The sequence below is a fragment of the Pseudophryne corroboree genome, chromosome 2 (assembly GCF_028390025.1).
Source record: "Pseudophryne corroboree isolate aPseCor3 chromosome 2, aPseCor3.hap2, whole genome shotgun sequence".
NCBI classification, from domain to species: Eukaryota; Metazoa; Chordata; class Amphibia; order Anura; family Myobatrachidae; genus Pseudophryne; species Pseudophryne corroboree.
This window is the reverse complement of record NC_086445.1, coordinates 560,655,710-560,675,883: the sequence shown is the minus strand read 5'-3', so window position 1 is coordinate 560,675,883 and position 20,174 is coordinate 560,655,710. Positions and strand designations below refer to the sequence as shown.

General features: G+C 43.4%; 1 protein-coding gene across 8 annotated transcripts in view; it reads right to left on the bottom strand.

Moving 5' to 3' along the window:
• LOC135035683 (uncharacterized) overlaps positions 1 to 20,174 on the bottom strand; it is a 231,396-nt gene that overhangs the window by 85,991 nt on the left and 125,231 nt on the right. For all 8 annotated transcript variants that reach the window (XM_063954358.1, XM_063954360.1, XM_063954365.1 and 5 more), the window contains one exon: positions 17,211 to 17,337. In XM_063954358.1, the coding sequence (XP_063810428.1) occupies positions 17,211 to 17,337 (127 nt within the window). The remainder of the gene's footprint in view (positions 1 to 17,210; positions 17,338 to 20,174) is intronic.

Sequence of the window (20,174 nt, the reverse complement as noted above, 5' to 3'; positions counted from 1 at the left end):
CATCTAAAAAATAAAATAAAATAAAAATCACATTTCAATTCAGGCAAAATAAACATAATTATTCACTTAAACCAGTATAAAACACACATAAAATTGTTATCCAAAATAACATGGCATCTGTGGCAGAGTGTGGCAAGCATGCATTCGGGAATAGGGCAAAAACACATGTGCGCTACCTTTGCTTTTCTTTTTTTTTTTCTTTAAAGACTGTTTATTGAGACTTTAGTAAATTACAATATAAAAACAGGTGGGGGGAGGAAGTACAAAACAGAAGGGGAAAAAGGGAACAAGGGGAATAGATGGAGGTGCAGCAGTACACAATAATGAAATATGAAAACACAATCAATTGGCGATAATATTAGACCATCATAGAATAAACATAGACAGCTGGAGCCAGTAAACGGTATAACTGAGTACAATGGGTGAAGACAATTATAGATGGAAGACACATTATTAACAAAACATCAATCCGTTTCAATAGCCAAATGTCAGAGGAGGAGGGGCTGTATGATAAGCTAAGCAGGGGGCCCATGATTCAGTAAAAGGTGATGTATTACAATCACCTATACTGGACAGGAATTCCATGTGAAACGTGTCCCATATAGCAGTGGAGATGGCCACCATAGAGGGGACAGTGTGGGATTTCCAATGGTGAGCGATTTTGCATTTAGCAGCATTAATATTATGCCAAATAAGCTTCTGAGAGGGTTTTGCTATCCCAGGAATGTTCCAGGGGAATAGGAAGTAAGAGGGAGAGAAAGGTATATAAACCCCAGTAACTTGCAATATCAGTCTGCGGACGGCTTTCCAGATAGAAACTAATTTAGGACAGTCCCAGAATGTATGGAGGAGAGTTCCTCTCAACCTGCATCCTCTCCAGTAGAGGTCTGAAGTGGTAGGGAATGCACGATTTAGTCGAGTTAGGACTAAGTACCAATGTACAAAAATTTTAAATGAGTTTTCTCTATGCCTAATTGAGGTAGTTGAGGAGACCAAATTATGCCTTACCTGATGCCAGATGTCAGGTCCCATTTGTTCCTGTAAATCAGTTTCCCGGGACATTTCGTGGGAGGCCAATGGGAGAAGGTTATAACGTCGGAGAAGGCGATAAACTGTAGAGATAAGACCCTTAGAGGAGGAGCAAAGGTAGCACAGTGATTCTATGATGGTCTTTACCGTGGGGCTATGTGAATGGAGTGATGCTTAATGAAAGCTACTGAGCTGAAGATATTGAAAAAAGCACTGAGAGGGTACAGTATATCTATCCTGTAAATCTGCAAAAGACGGGAATGTACGCAAAGAAGCAATGTCAGTTATGAAAATTAAATCTTTACAAGGTCAATGTTTGAAAGTTTGTCTGTCTCTACCTTCAGGGAAGACTGGGTTATCCCACAGGGGCGAGAGAGCGGGGGGAGGGGGGAAGAAACTAACTTGTATGTCTTGGATAATCTATCCCATAACAACACAGTAAAAGCAATAGAAGGGAAGGCAGACCAACCTACAGGTCTCTGGTTACGGGGTATCCAAAGAAGAGAGGAAATAGAAAGCATGTGAACCACTTCTGTCTCCAACTGAACCCACCGGTGTGCAGATGCATTCGTATGCCAGAGGACCGCTTGGCAGAGAAGAGCCGCAAAGAAATACAATTTAATATTTAGTATGCCCAATCCCCCTTCCTTTGTTCCACTATAGAGAGTCTTAAGTCCTACCCGCGGTCGATTACCAGATCATAGAAAGCACAAGAATTGTCTCAGCAAATGTAGAAAAATGTGTGAGGGAATCATTACAGGGAGAGCTTGGAAGAGGAAAAGCAGACATGGTAAAATATTAATTTTTAGAGCATTGGCCCGACCCATCCACGAAATGAATTGATTAGACCACTTACGGATGTTTGAAGAAATAGTGTCAAGTAAACTAGGATAATTAGCTGCGTATAGCTGGGAGTATTGTCTGGTAAGATAAATGCATAAAATATTTCATATGGGATTTTTTCCAATCAAATTTAAAGCTATTTACCAGGGAGGTTTTTAAGGAGGGATCAAGGTGAAGATCTAAGACCTCATTTTTAGAAGCATTCATTTTGAAGTTCGAAAGAGTCTCGAAATAAGGGAATTTGAGAGAGTAAGTAAGATGTCATCCGCATAGAGAGAAATTTTTAATTCTACAGAGCCTATTGAAACACCAGTGATATCAGAACAATCCCGTATCTTAGAAGCCAGAGGATCGATCATTAGAGTAAATATTAATGGCGATAATGGGCATCCCTGACTCGTACCGTTCCTTATTGGGAAAGGTTGTGATATTAACCAATTTACTAAAACACATGCAGTCGGAGAAACATAGAGGGACTTAATACCTGTGAGGAAACGATCCGCAAGACCAAAGCGTTATAGAGTTTGATACATATATAGCCATGATACGCGATCAAATGCTTTTTCTGCATCTAAACCCATAACCAGATTTCGGAAGAATCAGAGAAGTGAATGGTATCTACCCAGGGACGTGCGGTGAGCTAAATGGCTCAGGAGGCACTGGCTAACCCCAGAGCCAGATTTACATGCAATATATGAGCCAAAAGCTACATCTGGGCATTATACACAGGTACACAGGTGCAGCATTATAAACTCCTGGAAATCTGGTTAGTTTTGATTAGAGTTGTGTGGAAAGGATACACAGGTGAGGCACTGCCTCACCTGCCATAGACTTTTTACTCCAGAGTATGGGCTATAAAAATTATTAGAATAATGCAAAGAAGATATTTCAAACAAATTATCAGTATTTTTCATATATTTTATTCAGTCAAAACTATGGTTTAAACGTAAGTATGACAGGAAAGGCTCTCCCTCACCTGCCTCACCCCACTGCACGTCACTGTATCTACCGCCCATCTAATATTTTCGCTTGTCTCCCAGGGATGAATCCGACCTGATCCGGGGGAACCAGGGAGGAGATCACCCTAGCAAGTCTGTTAGCTAGAATTTTCGCAAACAGTTTCAAGTCAGAGTTCAATAAAAAGATCAGGGGTAGCTACCACAGACCGTGGGGTCATGACCAGGTTTTGGGATAACAACAATTTTTGCTCTCGTAGTGGCGCTATCGAATGGTGTGCCCATTAAAACTGTGTTAAAGAAAGTTTTCAAAACTGGGACAAGTATTCTACTAAACTTCTTAACGTAAATGGTGGGGAGGCCATCAGGACCGGGTGCAGACATATTTTTAAGCGATTTAATTGTAAGATCGACCTCTTCCTCAGTAATATCTGTATTCAGAGACTGAGCTTGCGACTCTGAAAGGACTAGAAGGGAACAACTAGAAAGAAAGTCGTCTCTATTTTGTTGTAAGCTTATATTTCCTTCCTGAGTAGGTAAGTAATATAGGGAGTGATAAAACTCCTTAAAACAATTAGCTATTTTATGGGAATCATAAGTTAATTTGTGGTGCCATTCTTTCAAGAAGAGAATCCTATTCCTCTGTTTACGGGCTCAAAGACGAGCAGCTAAGAGGGAATCTGCCTTATCACCTTTACAATAAATTTTATGTTGCAACCACCTCACGGTCGTAACCACCTTAGCTGAGAGAATTTAATATAATTGACCCTTCAGAGCTAAAAGCTTACTATAAATTGACCGTTTTATGGGACTGCTGATGTTTAATCGTCAGTTCAGCTATCTGCTGTTCCAGATCTGCTATCGCCTGTTTATCTTTTAATTTTTGGGCCTTAGCTAAGTATATGAAGTGACCCCGAATGGAGGCTTTATGAGCTTCCCATATTATATCAGGGGAGATCTCGTCAGTGACGTTCAGAGCGAAAAATTCCTCCAACATCTTATCAGTTTGTGCGATATACTCTTTTTTTCAACAAGAGGGAACAGTTTAGCCTCCAATGAAATGTTGGAGAGACTGTCTGAGTGGAGGAAATAGTAAGGGAGACAGCTAAGTGGTCGGACCAAATATTTGTAATGACCCCGGCACTGGTTAAATTGAAGACTGAGGTAGCATCTATAAAAAAAAAGGTCAATGCTAGAATGTAAGGCATGAGGTATCGAATAATGGGTGTAGGTGTGTTCTGAGGGGTGTAAGATTCTCCATGCATCAAAATAACCCTGTGATGCTATAGAGTCTGACAGACGCTTAGACTCTTTAATCGTGGAATAGCTCTAAGTACAAGATTGGGAACAGTCCCAGTGTAGATCAGGCACTGCATTGAAGTCTCCTCCAAAGACCACCCGACCCTTAACCAATTTGTCAAGTCGGGGGGAAAAAACGTTATGAAAGGCACTCTGCTCCATATTGGGGGAGTAAACAAAAGTTACGGTTAGGTATGAATGTCCTAAATGCAATACAACTATATTAAACGTCCTTTGGGGTCAGAAAAGGAATTTTCTATTGTATAGGCGAGCATATTTCTAAGGAGAATGGCTGTACCCTTCTTTTTCTTGGGTGTAGGCCAATCTAGAAAAAAAAAAAAGTCACAGTCTCATGGACATGACATACAACACCGAACTAAACCTCTGTACATCCCAGAAGGGTTTAAAGTGTTGTGGGGGGGAGACTGTCTGAGTAGGGAAGGCGAACCCTCCCCAGGTGAATCAAAACAACGTCCAAATCAGAACTTTTAACATATACTAGAGGATGAGAACAAGGCAGGGCAGGGCTACCCAAACAATATAGACACAAAGTACAGTGTATACTAGTTCTACAATAGTCTCCAGGCTAATACCACTTATCCCGTGATGCATTACTAAGATGAAAAATTGTAGCAGTAAATAACAAACATCAGTATCACAATAAAACGAATGAATATGAACTAGTAGGAAAGGTGGTCAGCAGCAACAAACATGAAACAATTATCAAAGGTAAATAAGAATACAAATCAATGCACTTCCGGACGAAGGCACAAGGAAACCCTGCTAGCAGTGACACTAACAAGCAATAAGAATAGAGAGTCCCCGGTAGTGCAGATGGCAAATCCCATACCTCCGTCCAGGAGGAAGAGACAATGCAGATAAAATCAAACTGGACTTATAAGTTCCCCGAAAAGCTGCAAGGTAACCACAGTCTCTACATCCGTAATCTGGAACGGGAAGAAAAACTTAAGTCACTGTAAAAAACCTGTAGGACCGGACAGGGCCGGTTCAAGAAGTTGACCATTCAGCTTGTGGAGGGGATTTTGACTTGAAGCTCCCTGGAGAATCAGGAGAAGGCATTGAGGGAGGAACCAAAAAAAGATCCAATCTCCGAAGGGTGTCAAGGCCACCATCAGGAGTCTTAACAGTGTTATTTTAGCCGTTGAAGGAGAACTGAAGAGCGAACGAAAAGCCCCATCTACTGTATATGGAATCTTATGATTACGAAGCACTTTAATGATGGTTAACATATCTATTCTTTTTTTAAGAGTAGAGGGAGCTAAATCTTGAAACATGAGGAGGTGAGAACCTTTTTAGGGAATAGCTGGAACTCCTCGACAGGCTGCCAGAGTTTTTGTTTTTACATGGAAGAAATGCATCCTAAGGATAATGGGGGTAATTCAGAGTTGATCACAGCTGCAAATTTGTTAGCAGTTGGGCAAAACCATGTGCACTGCAGGGGGGGGCAGATGTAACATGTGCAGAGAGAGTTAGATTTGGGTGGGTTATTTTGTTTCTGTGCAGGGTAAATACTGGCTGCTTGATTTTTACACTGCAATTTAGATTCCAGTTTGAACACACCACACACAAATCTAACTCTCTCTGTACATGTTATATCTGCACACCCCCCCCCCCCCCCACCCTGCAGTGCACATGATTTTGCCCAACTGCTAACTAATTTGCTGCTGCGATCAACTCAGAATTAAGCCCAATGTCTCTTGGAGGTTGGTCTGACAGAGATTTTGCACGAAGAGCTCTATGACCTCTGTCCAGCAAGAACTGTTCATCTGTGAAGTCTGGAAGAAGTTGATGGAACAAGCCGGTCAGGTAATCCGGAAGAGCCTCATTATCAATAGATTCAGGGACATTTCTTATATGTAGATTGTTCTGATGTGAGTGATTTCAAGATCCTCTACATGTTCGTGAAGAAATTCAACTTCCGTACACAGGTCGGAAACCGCATGAGTAAGGACATCTTGATAATTACATATCTCATCAGTTTTCTGTTCCAAAGTATCGGTGTAAGAGCCTAAGGAGGAAATCTTGGTTTTGAGATACTGTTTGGCTGCTCGTAATTCAACCCTGAACGTAGTCGCAATACTTTGCACTAGAGAGTCATAAGGATCAGGATCAGTAAGTGAAGCAGAAGCGGACCTAGGCGGGGATATAGTAGGGTCCTGAGAGGATCCTGGAGAAACAGGTTGTTAATTTGCACTTTTGCCACGTTTTGGGCCAAAAAAGGAAGTTGGATCCCCTTTGGAGGCCTTGCGATTTCTTTTGGCCATAGTCAGGCTCACTGTGGAATGCAATCTTTAGAAATAAAAAAAATATTGATCTGGTATGATATATGTCTCCTTTTTGTGATATCCCCCTCAAATCCGTCTTTCACTGTTCCTTTCTCGGACAGGAATGGTGACTCAGCTGGTGATAAAGAGTGGAAATCAGGGCATGCCCAAATGCCTCGTAGTCAGCAAGAAAACGGCACATGAGCCTAAATCATACTGAGAGTCTAGAGGAAAAGTCTGAGTTCAATAGTGAATATAATCTGAATGGAGAGCAATCGTTACTCAGGGGGTAACTGTCCAATATAACTGAACCTAAGGCGTGTAATGATCCGAGGTCAGAGGTAAGATAAACTGAGTTAAGTACTAGCAAATAGTGATGTAGTCTCCAGCAAGAGAGTGTGGCATATAAGTAGTGAGACCTGGCCAGAAGTGTCCCATACTCCACTTAGAATATTATGGGGATGCAAGATACATAGGACCAGTGCACTGTAGTATGCTATAATAAAAGTAAGCAGAGTAGTGTCTGTGCAGGGCATAGAATGTAGCAGAGTGAGACAGATGAACCCCTCAGTGCAGGACAAATCCAAATATATAGCAAACACTTGATTCCATGCAGGTAGTACTTATCTGAGGCCAGCCACTGATCATCGGAGCCTGGTGGGACCACAGGAGACTAAGGGAAAACCTGTCCCTATGATCCAGGGAGGACTCCGCTGTGTCAGCCAGCAGCCAGTACCTGGCATCTGTCCAGAGCGGCAAGAGATACCTGGCAGCAGTGGGACGGGAGGTATTGCCAGCGTGTGCAGAGCTGCACAAGGAAGGAAGCTGGGGACGGGGCTCCTGCAGCCACCCGTCAAAGCGAGCACAAGCGATGAGAGGGATGTCATGGAGTAACACCGTACTCCAAGCGCCGCCAACGATCTTCTCTCCGAGATCCAGTCCCCGATGCCTGACACGTGCGAGGGTCTCATCCCGCAGGTAGACTAGAAGACTCCCCCAGCTACGAAACCACTCACAAGCAGGGCGCCGAGGTGGCAGGGAGACAGCCGGGCGGGAACTGCCACTTTTACTTTTTTATGTGCTACATTAATCTGTTCATTGAAAATTTGAATATCCATTGAATATATAAGCACCTATGGAATGCAAAGGTCGGAGCAGCAAGTAATAAATAAAGCTAAAGCCCTGCGCAAGAGTTCATAACCCACAATTTATCTTAAAATAAATAAATATTTATATTAAAAAAATATGTCTATTGCAGTGGGTAGCTTTTGCGCAGGTTGAAGAATACCACAGACACATGTTTGCTTGCACTTCTGCTATGTCTATATATGCTCAGTGCAGATTGTAATGTCTTGTTTTTTTGTTTACCCACTTTGCAGTGTCCGCCATCCCAAAGCAAACGAAAAAAATGAACAAAATCGGAAGAAATGGTGAAAGCAATGTCTACCTTCCTGGTGGAACAGCTCCGCGAGATGGACTCTGCTATGCAGGCTCATGAGGACGCCTGCCAATTCCACTTCCTTGCAGCAGAAAAAGAAATGCAGCAATCCTTCATCACACAGATCACGTGTATGGAAGAACCCTTCACTAGGGAATCCCAGAACATACATATGTCATTCCTTGAGCGCTTAGTAAAGAGGAACCCCACACAACCATAGTACCAAGCCCCACCACAGGAGCATCCTTATCCCCAATATAATAGAGGGCAAAGTTTTAATGACCCTGCTGCCACACTGAGTGCTAGGTGCGATGTGTACATATAGCTACCACAGGTCGCTACTTGCTACAGATTTTTAGAGATACAGATGGAGCAGCGCTCATCTGAGGTGGCTCCATCGCAGGCGTGCACTCCCGGCGTGACTAGGCGATCCGTCTGCCTAGTCGCGCCGGGAGTGTACAGAGACGCTCTCCCATTCTATGAATGGCAGAGCATATCCATCCGGCCACGCATGCCCGTCTGCCCGGACACTCTCTTCCATTATAGTGAATGGGGCACATCTCCGTCACGGGCGCACGCGCGCATGGACGGAGACACTGTAGTCACTAGGCGCGCCTAGGCGGGCACGCCCAGGCACAAGTGGAGCCAGGGCTAGCGTGGCTCCATCTGTATGTATATCAATATGCCCTCCACACTCATTTGGACAGTGCACCTATAGTGTACACTACATCACACTGGCACTTATGTTTATAAAAACTTGCTATTCTGGTCCACTTGGGTTTGAGCTAACTTGTTAAAAATGTGTGTTTTAAAAATGTTGCTTAAACATTTCTCATTGAAACAATTATTTTTTTTTAAACAAATAAAACAACATTTTTGGTGAACGAGAAGTTGTTTGTGTCCTCTATAACATTTAGGGAAGGTATTATTTCTGCCTCGCTGTGTCCCCCTCATTCCGTTGCTGGGCGATGGATTTAACAAAGAATCCATTCGCACAGCCGATCGCAAGGAGAATGACAGGAAGAGGGCGTTTGTGGGTGGCAACTGACCGTTTACTGGAAGTGTTTGGAAAAACGCAGGCGTGTCCAAGCGTTTGCAGGGCGGGTGTCAATTCCGGGACAGGACAGGCTAAAGTGATCGCAAGGGCTGAGTAAGTTCTGAGCTACTCAGAAACTGCACAAACTATTTTTGTACCGCTCGGCTGCACATGCGATCGCACCCTTGCACAGCAAATATATACTCCCCAGTGGACGGTGACTATGCATTTGCACAGCTGCAAAAAGTCGCTAGCAAGCGATCAACTCGGAATGACCCCCCTAATTCAGATCTGATCGCAGCAGCAAATTTGTTATCTAATGGGCAAGACCATGTGCACTGCAGGGGTGGGCAGATATAACGTGCAGAGAGAGTTAGATTTGGGTGTGGTGTGTTCAAACTGAAATCTAAATTGCAGTGTAAAAATAAAGCAGACAGTATTTACCCTGCACAGAAACAATATAACCCACCCAAATCTAACTCTCTCTGTAAAAAAATTTTATATCTGCCCTTCTGCACTGCACATGGGCCCTCCTTCCGAGTTGATCGCACCAAGCAACTTTTTGCTGCTGGTGCGATCAACTAATCTCCGCCTATGAGGGAGTGTACATTAGCATAGCAGGGTTGCGAACGCTTGTGCAGCCCTGCTATGCTAAAAAAGTTTCCTGCAAAACAAGACCAGGGTAAGAGCTACTTACTCTGGCCCTCATTCCGAGTTGTTCGCTCGCTAGCTGCTTTTAGCAGCTTTGCACACGCTAAGCCGCCGCCTACTGGGAGTGAATCTTCACATAGTAAAATTGCGAACGAAAGATTACCAGAATTGCGAATAGACACTTCTTAGCAGTTTCTGAGTAGCTCCACACTTACTCGGCAACTGCGATCAGTTCAGTCAGTTTCGTTCCTGGTTTGACGTCACAAACACTCCCAGCGTTCGCCCAGACACTCCCCCGTTTCTTCAGACACTCCCGCGTTTTTCCCAGAAACGGCAGCGTTTTTTCACACACACCCATAAAACGGCCAGTTTCCGCCCAGAAACACCCACTTCCTGTCAATCTCATTACGATCACCAGAACGAAGAAAAAACCTCGTAATGCCGTGAGTAAAATTCCTAACTGCATAGCAAATTTACTTGGCGCAGTCGCAGTGCGAACATTGCGCATGCGCAATTAGCGGAAAATCGCTGCGATGCGAAGAAAATTACCGAGCGAACAACTCGGAATGACCACCTCTGTGCGACGGATCCAGCGATGAAGGTCCCGGTCCTGACGTCAGACATCCGCCCTCCAAACGCCTGGACACGCCTGCGTTGAACTCACCACCACACCTAAAAAACGGTGAGTATCCACCCCGGAACGCCTCCCGCCTGTCCATCTTCTTGCGATCGCCGCTGCGATCACATTTGTCTCTGGCGGCGGCGTTGCCTGGCGACGATCGTCACCATGCAACGACACGTGTGCGCAATGCATCCGCCGTGCATGCGCATATCCGACCCGTTCGCACCACAGCGAAGAACCGATGCGTGCGAACGGGTCGGAATGACCCGCATGGTTTTGCCCATTAGCTAACAAATTTGCTGCTGCGATCAGATCTGAATTACCCCCATAGACCGCAGAATCAGGTGCAGTGTAGTGCTCTGCAGTGTACTGCACAGTCCACTCTGGGAGAAAATGCTCCTTCTGTATCTCACAGATATTATGGAGAATACAGCAGGCAGCAACAACGTTGGGCATTCATTTTAGGTCCACATTGTTTTTCTTCATCAAGCAGTGTCAACATCCCTTTAAATGCCCTTACGCATTCTCCACTACCATCCTGGCAGAACTGATGGTGTGGGTAAAAGTAATTTTCTCCGGCAACAACCTTCATAAGCCACCGCCACAAAGGGTATGCAGTATTCCCAATAAGGTGTACTGGGATCTCCACCCCATCCACAATCTTCAATTTCTGTAAAGAAATAGAAAAGAGTAACACTTTTTGGCAGAGGTAGAACATTATTTCAAATAGCTGTATTTACAAAGTTAGGATTACAAGTGATCGCATGAACACTGGATGTCATGGTGGTAAGCTGATAAGTCTGCTGGCCGAGTTGCAGTAACAGTAAAAATATATAGTGGTAAGTATGAGTAATGCTGACCATCACACCAACCATGCTGCCACATTTACACACAGGTTAGAAAAATTAAAGTGAGCTGGACACATTTTGCCTACTACAATACATTCTTACTACAAAAATCAACTGTAATGGACAACAAAAAGGATTTGAATTTGTAGTCTTCCATAGCTTTTCACATTTCTAAAAACAATTGAAATAAACATCAAGTACAGCTATGAAAATGAGAAAAAGGACCAGATATTCTTAGCACCTGAGGAAACAGCCAGGGATCCTGCTTCTCCTCTGCGAGATTATAGAGGTCAGAGTTGGCCAGAACTTGCACATCATGTGTTCGCCCAGGCCATCCCACAAACACATCTGTGAAGCTAAAGAATAATGTTTATCAGATTATGTATCCCAAACCACAAAAAAACCATAAACACACATTGTTAATAAATGCTCACCAGTACTTGTGGTCCACTACAACCTGTAGTACAATAGAATGCCATCCTTTGCAGTTGTAGTAATCTGACGGGTTGTCAGGAGGGGTGATGATAGGGATGTGAGTTCCGTCAATGGCACCCGCACACTGGGGATAACCGTGTTTCCGGAAGCCTTGGATGGTGTCATCTAGGCCTTCACCTTCAGGCAAGCAGATGAATCGGTGGTAGAGGTTATCCAGTATTGTCTGCGTGATCTGGTACACAATCTTGCACACAGGGCCGATGCCAACTGCAAACAAGCAGGATATTGCGCTGTACTTTCCGGGGGTAGCATACCACCAGAAAACAATCGCTAGTCTCCTTCTTGGCTCGATGGGCTTTCGGAAATTGGTTGTCTGCATGGTCAGTACTTGGGTGAGTAGGTCCAGTGTATACTGAAAGGTAGCACGCAACATCCGGAATTGTCCCATCCACTGCTCGTCCTGAAAGGCTTCCACAGTCTGGAAAGCTTCTCCATGCCTGCGTCTCTGCCATGCTCAATTAAATCAGTGCTCTCCTCCTGTACAAATACTGACTTTGAGAATTAACCCTCTCCATCAGGAATTTTGCTCTCCTCCTCCTTAAATGACGCTGCACTAGGTGGCACAGTGTCACAAGCTGCTTCATGCTCTCAGTAGCTGTACACAATTAAGAACTGCACACATTTAAGAACTTCTGGATACACATAGGTACTCCGTCGCCATCATTGCTGCAATGCTGTGAGCACTCCCCACCCCTCCCATTTCTTCCCTTTTTTTGTGGGCCTGAATAAAGACCATTTTAATGGCATCCACATGTTTTGCTGTGGATAACTGGGTTTAGTGAAAATGGAGGCAACCCGGGGAAAACCTGGAATGATGGTGCAGTGGAAACAAGGTAAAAGTTGTGTACGAACTGGCAAATTGCCGGGTAAAAAATCCCGGGACAGACCTGGGGTTTTGGTGGAGAAGGGGTACATGAGTCTGCCTAGATCAGACCATCCTACAAAAGTGAGCAGCAAGAGATTAATGGCATCTCTAAAGTAGTTACAGTCTTCCATGACAGAGATGGGAGAGCATGGGACAATATTACTAAAGCATACATGCTTCATAAATCTGGGTAGTATGGGAGGGTATAAAGTAGAAAGCCCTTGTTGAAACAAACTCACATCAAAGCTCAGCAACAGTTTTTCCAAATACATGTGGGAGGCATATTCATTTGCAGCAAGACTATATGGTCTGATGAGGCTAAACCTAAACAATTCAGCTACAATGCAAAGTGTGCAAACCTAAGATCAAGGGTATAACTACCATTGGTGCAGGGAGTGCAACTGCTATGGGGCTCAGAGCTGATGGGGGCCCACATTCCCTGTCAAAATTACATATGTTATATACATCTTATACCATTGGTTGATACATAGGGGCCCTTACAAATTTTTGCCTTGGGACCTACAATATATCAAATTATGCCCCTGGACCTGCTCATTGCAATGAGGTATACACTGGAATGGAGGGCATTATAATGTTACATAATATGAACTAGGGCACTGTAATGTGCCATAATATAAACTGTGGACACACACACAATGTGGGGCACTGTGTTGCATAATGTGTACTGGAAGCCCTACAATGTGACATACTGTAATGAGAACTAGGGCACTAGTATGGTTCATAAAATAAACTAGGGAACTATTATAGAGATGCAGAGGGTTGTCTCTCGAAAATGATTTGGATATGCACCCCTTCAAAATGTTGCTATGGGGCCCAGAAAGCTCATGCTATGCCCCTGCCTAACACTGCACATCACAGTGAAAACATCCCTACAGCAAAGCATGATGGTGGCAGTATCATGTTACTGGGATAATTGTTTGTGGCAGGAATAGAAAGCTAATAAAAATAAATGGATGAAAGTACAGAGAGAAATCTTGGAAGATATATTTCCCTAAGTGATAATGGCTCAAAGCATATAGCAAAAAAACACACTGTATTGGCTTAACATAAAGTTTAATGTGTTGAAGTGGTCCAGTACAATATCTGATCTGGATCCAACTGATCATCTGTGGCAAGATTTTAAAATTTCTGTTTTCCAAATGTCACCATCCAACCTGATGGAGCTTAAAATACATTTCCAAGAGGAATGGGCTTAAATTCCAATGTTTAGATATCACTCACCATGGAGTGTCGCTCACCGATTGGGAAGGTGATCTCTTTAGTGGTCTTGGGGGTGACCCCGCTGACTCCAGTATAGTTCCCTGCCACACTCCTTTATGACCGTCCTGCTGAGTCCAGTAGGTCAGTACTCCTGCAGTTTTCAACTGGGTGCCACCATATTGCCTGCCCTTCCTCTCTGTTCTGTCTCTAGAGGCCGATGCATAGGCATTTCTATAATGGTTGCAAGGTGTGCGGTGCACACCCTGCACCCTTATTTTATACTTACCCCACCAGCAACCCTGCACTGCAGAGATAACTCACTTGGAAAATGTCGCCCACTGCCATTTCCGAGTGATTTGCGCATGCCCACTGGAGATGCCCCCGGGAACAAGGTGCGGGCGCCATGTTTCCAGAGACCTGCACGTGCATAGTAGACTGCCAGATAAGAGGGGGTAAAATACTCCTCGTAAAATAGTTGAGAGGCAACTCTTTAATCAGTGTGATATGTGTTGGAACTCACATAACAAAGCAAGACATAAAAAAAAAGAAAAAAAAAAAAAAAAAAAAGAAATAATCAAGTGGTGACTGATAACAAAGACACTATTTATCTGATAAAGATATCTTCATTCATGTGACCACAATTAAAATCATGAGATATGAACTATAAAAGAAGAGATGCAACATAGTGTGTACCATTTTTTTAAATACTGCATGCTTCTTATAAAATAGAACTGTAGATTTTTTTTTTTTTTTAAGGAACAAGCTAGTCCTACGATTAAGAATCCACAATCAGGTATAATAAAAGGTTTAAAAACAGAATTTTAATTCCGCAGTGACATACAAATGGTAAAAAAAACACACGTACAAGATTAAAAACTATATGAGTTTATCTGTCCATTGGGAGAAGTCCAGGTACAGCAATTCCAACGCGTTTCGTCTTTAGCAACAAGACTTCATCTGGCCCGCTGGCATAACAAAACCTCAGCCACATGACTTCTGTGCTCCTGAAGACTACAGTAAAAGGTATACAACTACAAAAAGGTACAATACATCACTGGAGATTTCACTTACAGATTTTTGAAAAACAGGGAAAGCATTACAAAGACAGAGGGAGCATTAAAAGGTTTGCAAATTGACAATCTCTGGTATTGAAAAGGGTCCTCCATTCATCTTCCAGCCTGATTCTGATGAAGTCATAGGCCCCTCCGAGGTCTAGTTTGGCAAAGAAAGTTGCTCCTTTTCATTCTGTTGAATAACTCTGGAATGAGGTGTAAGGAGTAGCTGTTACATTTATCATATTCAAACTATGGTAATCAATACATGATTGTAGTCTTTGTCCATCTTCTTCACAAAGAAGAAACCTGCCCAAGTTGGGGAATCGGACTTCCTCATAAATCAAATTCTCTTTTATATATTTTTCCATTGCTTCAGTTTCGTGCCAGGAATTAGCTCTATCCCTTGTAGTGGTTTTTCCTAGAAACAATTCAGTGGGGCAGTACTATTCTTGATGGAAGGTAGATCCTCAGAAATTAGTTTACTGAAAATGTCCAGGAAAGACGACTATCAGGTGGTATGGTCGGTTTGGAAGTAGCCAAAAATAATCTAGTATTCTTCAACAACAACAACAACAACAACACTGTAAAGAGACAACTGCATATGCAGGATACAGTAACTTCAAGACAAAACATCCACAGTATACCAGTTTAGAAAGGCAGAATGCAACAGTAACACAGGTAATCCTAAACAACAGAGCGGATAGCAGTATGAATCACTGTAATGTTAGTAATTCTTTACGCACTGCTCCAACATAAAAGTTCAGAAGTTCTGTGCAATTCTGAGGCATCAGAAATCCTGCTCCCTTTAGCAGCTATGAGGAATAGGAAGGCTGACAAAGGCTTGATAGGAAGATAGAGTTTTGCCACTTGTAAAGAAGTTATGAAATTTCCATCTTTTCTGGAATGGATGAAGGCAGACACACAAAAGGAATCCCAGACAACATGAAACCAAACTGCAGTGGTAAAACGAGTCAGTAAATCAGTATAAGGAGTTGTGAATGTACCTAGGATTAGCACCAGTTAGTTATTCCTGAGTGCTGAGGGAATTGGGGACTCAAAGAGATGAGATGTTCTGCCCCTCCACAGTATAGACATAAATTATTTTTAAAATGAACTGAAGCAGAAAACATCCCCATCACAGCCAAAATGGTAAGGCAGTTATTTAAAGGCTGGGTATAAAATGGAGGGTAGTCTGAATCCCAGACTACTACTAATGCATAATCAGTAGCACCTGAAAGACCAAACTGGGGAGACTAGAAGCTGCTTGTTTATCCTAGGCAACCCCCACAGGTATCTGGTTGGTCCTAAGTCCAATCAATCAAACCCCTAGATAAATTGCATATAATTTAATACTTGAGACTGACATGTACATTTGAATCGGGGGTAATCCCACATCTCCCCTCCTCTCTCTTCCCCTCCACCAGCTAACAGCTCCTACTGTGTGGGAAAGAGAGAAGGAACTGGGAGTCATGGATGGGGTGGAGGGTGGATGGTTTTGCCATGTAAGTGATTGTCCCTTTAAAACAAGTCAGAGATCACCCAACATCCCGCACCTCTGGCAATCTCGGAAGCCATTACATCCTGCTGTACATGCCTACATTCTGTGTTGTATACATCTTTGTCAACGCGATGAACCATATTAGGTGCAGGAGATCAATCTAATTTTGGCATCCACTGTGCATGCGGATGACTCAGAATGGAAAGCATTTTTGGCAACATGCCCATGTCACCCCCTGAAAAACCCACATATTTTGCGTGCGTGCTCATTGTTGCCACCCAGTTGCTGCCCCAAAAATGCTCATTTAGCAACCACAGAGAAATGGCTGAGATACATACCACTCTGATACACATGGCCACATATGAAATTGCATCTAACTCAGAATCAGGCCCTATGCCACTAATTGAGGTTTCAGCTATGCTTCCTATTTTGCATATTGATTTCTGCTTAAATGAGATATAGGGCTTTATTCAGAGGTGGGATCTGAGAAGATGTGCAAATGCTGCAGCTGCTGTACTGAGATACCCACTCCCGGTTTCTCAGATCCATCGCTTGCATACAAAGATGCAGCATGGACACACATTGGTCGCATCATCGGACCTATGAGCAACCCTATTTTGCTCAGAATGTCCAACACAAGTAAGGCACTGGGGCCAGTGATACTGTATTCAAAGATGCAGCCATTGGCTGTGGTATGCCCCGAAACATATGCGGCATGCCTGCATTTTAGTAGCTGCCATCACTGTTTCCTCCCACAAATGGTCACTGTCTGTCCATCACTTTGTGTCTTAATCTACACTACGACCACTGCAGCAGATATGCAGTGCGACTCTGATGTATGCGCAGTAGAAAAAAACATCACCATTGTGTCGACCACTGAATCTGGCCCTTAGTGGTCTATTAAACAGACAGAGATTGTAGTAAAGATTCTCTATTGCTTTTATTTACCATTAAAACGTTGCTTAACTTCCTGGTGGTGATGGGATTTTTTTGACGTATGAAAAATAGACCTTAAGCTATGAAACTGGGGCTCAATATTATAGCAGGCATACTACTGTATTCCACTTACCAAGCCTTCTGTGCAACCCATCTCTAATATCTTTGCCTGGTTCCAGAATGCCATCAGTAACATCAACAAATGGAGGCACCAGGTGCTCTGGTTTTTTATACTCTTTCAAGGGATAACATTTTTCTTGCTGTTGAAACATAAAAACATGTTAACTCTTATATAGAAAACAAGTATTTCAAAGTAGAATAAAGTGCAGCAAGCTTGTGTATTAGAACCAAATTCTAGCTTTATACATATGCATGTAATATGTATGAATGTAATATTTAAAGCAATATTTACATTATTTTATTCTAGATCAGCAATTGTAGAAACAGAAAACAAATCCAAGCGCTACTAAGCCACCAAGCCCGTTTGGTCAATTGGGTTTTCTATATATATATATATACGATGCAGCTCCCAATGGGGCAGTACTGCTCTGCCCACCACAAAAAAAAACACACTTTAGGATAAATTAATATCCAGGGAGCGTATTCAACAATTTATTACAATAAAATAATAAAAAAAAAATGAAAAACACATTATACACACATGCATGGAAAAAATAGGAACAGCTATGCTTCCAAGAAATCCTACTCTTACAAAAAGCAAAAAAAAAACTTGATTACATGTGTCCTTAATTGCATTGCATTGGCAGATATCAGGGCCATAACTAGGTATGTGGGGAGTGGGCAGGGTAGGGGGCAATGTTGGCATCACTTGTCAGTTATTCTGTCATGATTGGGTGGCTATATGTGCCTCTTTATACTTATGCTCAGCAGGAGTTTGTGGATTTGGCAATGGAGTCAGAAGCCAAGAGTAACAGCCATAGCCTAAATAACCTTTTTGGTGGTGGGGGGAAAAATTTGAACAATATAGTAACATTTACTATAAGCTGAATTATTAGCATATACTGGTATCTTACACAACAACCATCCCTCTGGCATTTTCCCCACAATAATTTTTGCAGACAGGGATAAATTGCTGAGGATGTAGGCATCACAGGTTGAATCAGGATAGACAGTTACCTCACTCATGATTTTAAAATTCTATATATATCTTCCAGCTGAATTGCCCAATATTGTGCTCTGATGCTATCTATTGCACATTAATAGAATCATTTTGATGTCTATAAGTATAAATATGTGCACTATTCAATTCATAAAGCTGTTGGTGATACTCTGTTTGATCCTCCAGGGTCATCTCAGTCAGGTGGTGATTTGCATTGTGCAGCAAGGTGCACAACATACCATAACCTTGGACATCCATTATTGCTACTTCCACACTGCCCTACAACTTTTGGGTACTTAAAAAGTAATCACTATCAATTTCCTGCCATTATAATGGGTTTAAAAGCTAAAATAAGAATTTACTTACCGATAATTCTATTTCTCGTAGTCCGTAGTGGATGCTGGGAACTCCGTAAGGACCATGGGGAATAGCGGCTCCGCAGGAGACTGGGCACAAAAGTAAAGCTTTAGGACTACCTGGTGTGCACTGGCTCCTCCCCCTATGACCCTCCTCCAAGCCTCAGTTAGGATACTGTGCCCGGACGAGCGTACACAATAAGGAAGGATTTTGAATCCCGGGTAAGACTCATACCAGCCACACCAATCACACCGTACAACCTGTGATCTGAACCCAGTTAACAGCATGATAACAGAGGAAAAGATGGCTCACAACAATAATAACCCGATTTTTGTAACAATAACTATGTACAAGTATTGCAGACAATCCGCACTTGGGATGGGCGCCCAGCATCCACTACGGACTACGAGAAATAGAATTATCGGTAAGTAAATTCTTATTTTCTCTGACGTCCTAGTGGATGCTGGGAACTCCGTAAGGACCATGGGGATTATACCAAAGCTCCCAAACGGGCGGGAGAGTGCGGATGACTCTGCAGCACCGAATGAGAGAACTCCAGGTCCTCCTCAGCCAGGGTATCAAATTTGTAGAATTTAGCAAACGTGTTTGCCCCTGACCAAGTAGCTGCTCTGCAAAGTTGTAAAGCCGAGACCCCTCGGGCAGCCGCCCAAGATGAGCCCACCTTCCTTGTGGAATGGGCTTTTACAGATTTTGGCTGTGGCAGGCCTGCCACAGAATGTGCAAGCTGAATTGTACTACAAATCCAACGAGCAATAGTCTGCTTAGAAGCAGGAGCACCCAGCTTGTTGGGTGCATACAGGATAAACAGCGAGTCAGATTTTCTGACTCCAGCCGTCCTGGAAACATATATTTTCAGGGCCCTGACTACGTCCAGCAACTTGGAGTCCTCCAAGTCCCTAGTAGCCGCAGGTACCACAATAGGCTGGTTCAAGTGAAACGCTGAAACCACCTTAGGGAGAAATTGAGGACGAGTCCTCAATTCTGCCCTGTCCGTATGAAAAATTAGGTAAGGGCTTTTATAGGATAAAGCCGCCAATTCTGAGACACGCCTGGCTGAAGCCAGTTCTTTCTGGAAGAAAATCGACAGGGCCAAAATTTGAACCTTAATGGACCCTAATTTTAGGCCCATAGACAGTCCTGTTTGCAGGAAATGCAGGAAACGACCCAGTTGAAATTCCTCTGTAGGGGCCTTCCTGGCCTCGCACCACGCAACATATTTACGCCAAATGCGGTGATAATGCTGTACGGTTACATCCTTCCTGGCTTTGATCAGGGTAGGGATGACTTCATCCGGAATGCCTTTTTCCTTCAGGATCCGGCGTTCAACCGCCATGCCGTCAAACGCAGCCGCGGTAAGTCTTGGAACAGACAGGGTCCCTGCTGGAGCAGGTCCTTTCTTAGAGGTAGAGGCCACGGGTCCTCTGTGAGCATCTCTTGAAGTTCCGGGTACCAAGTCCTTCTTGGCCAATCCGGAGCCACGAGTATAGTCCTTACTCCTCTCCTTCTTATGATTCTCAGTACCTTGGGTATGAGAGGCAGAGGAGGGAACACATACACTGACTGGTACACCCACGGTGCTACCAGAGCGTCCACAGCTAT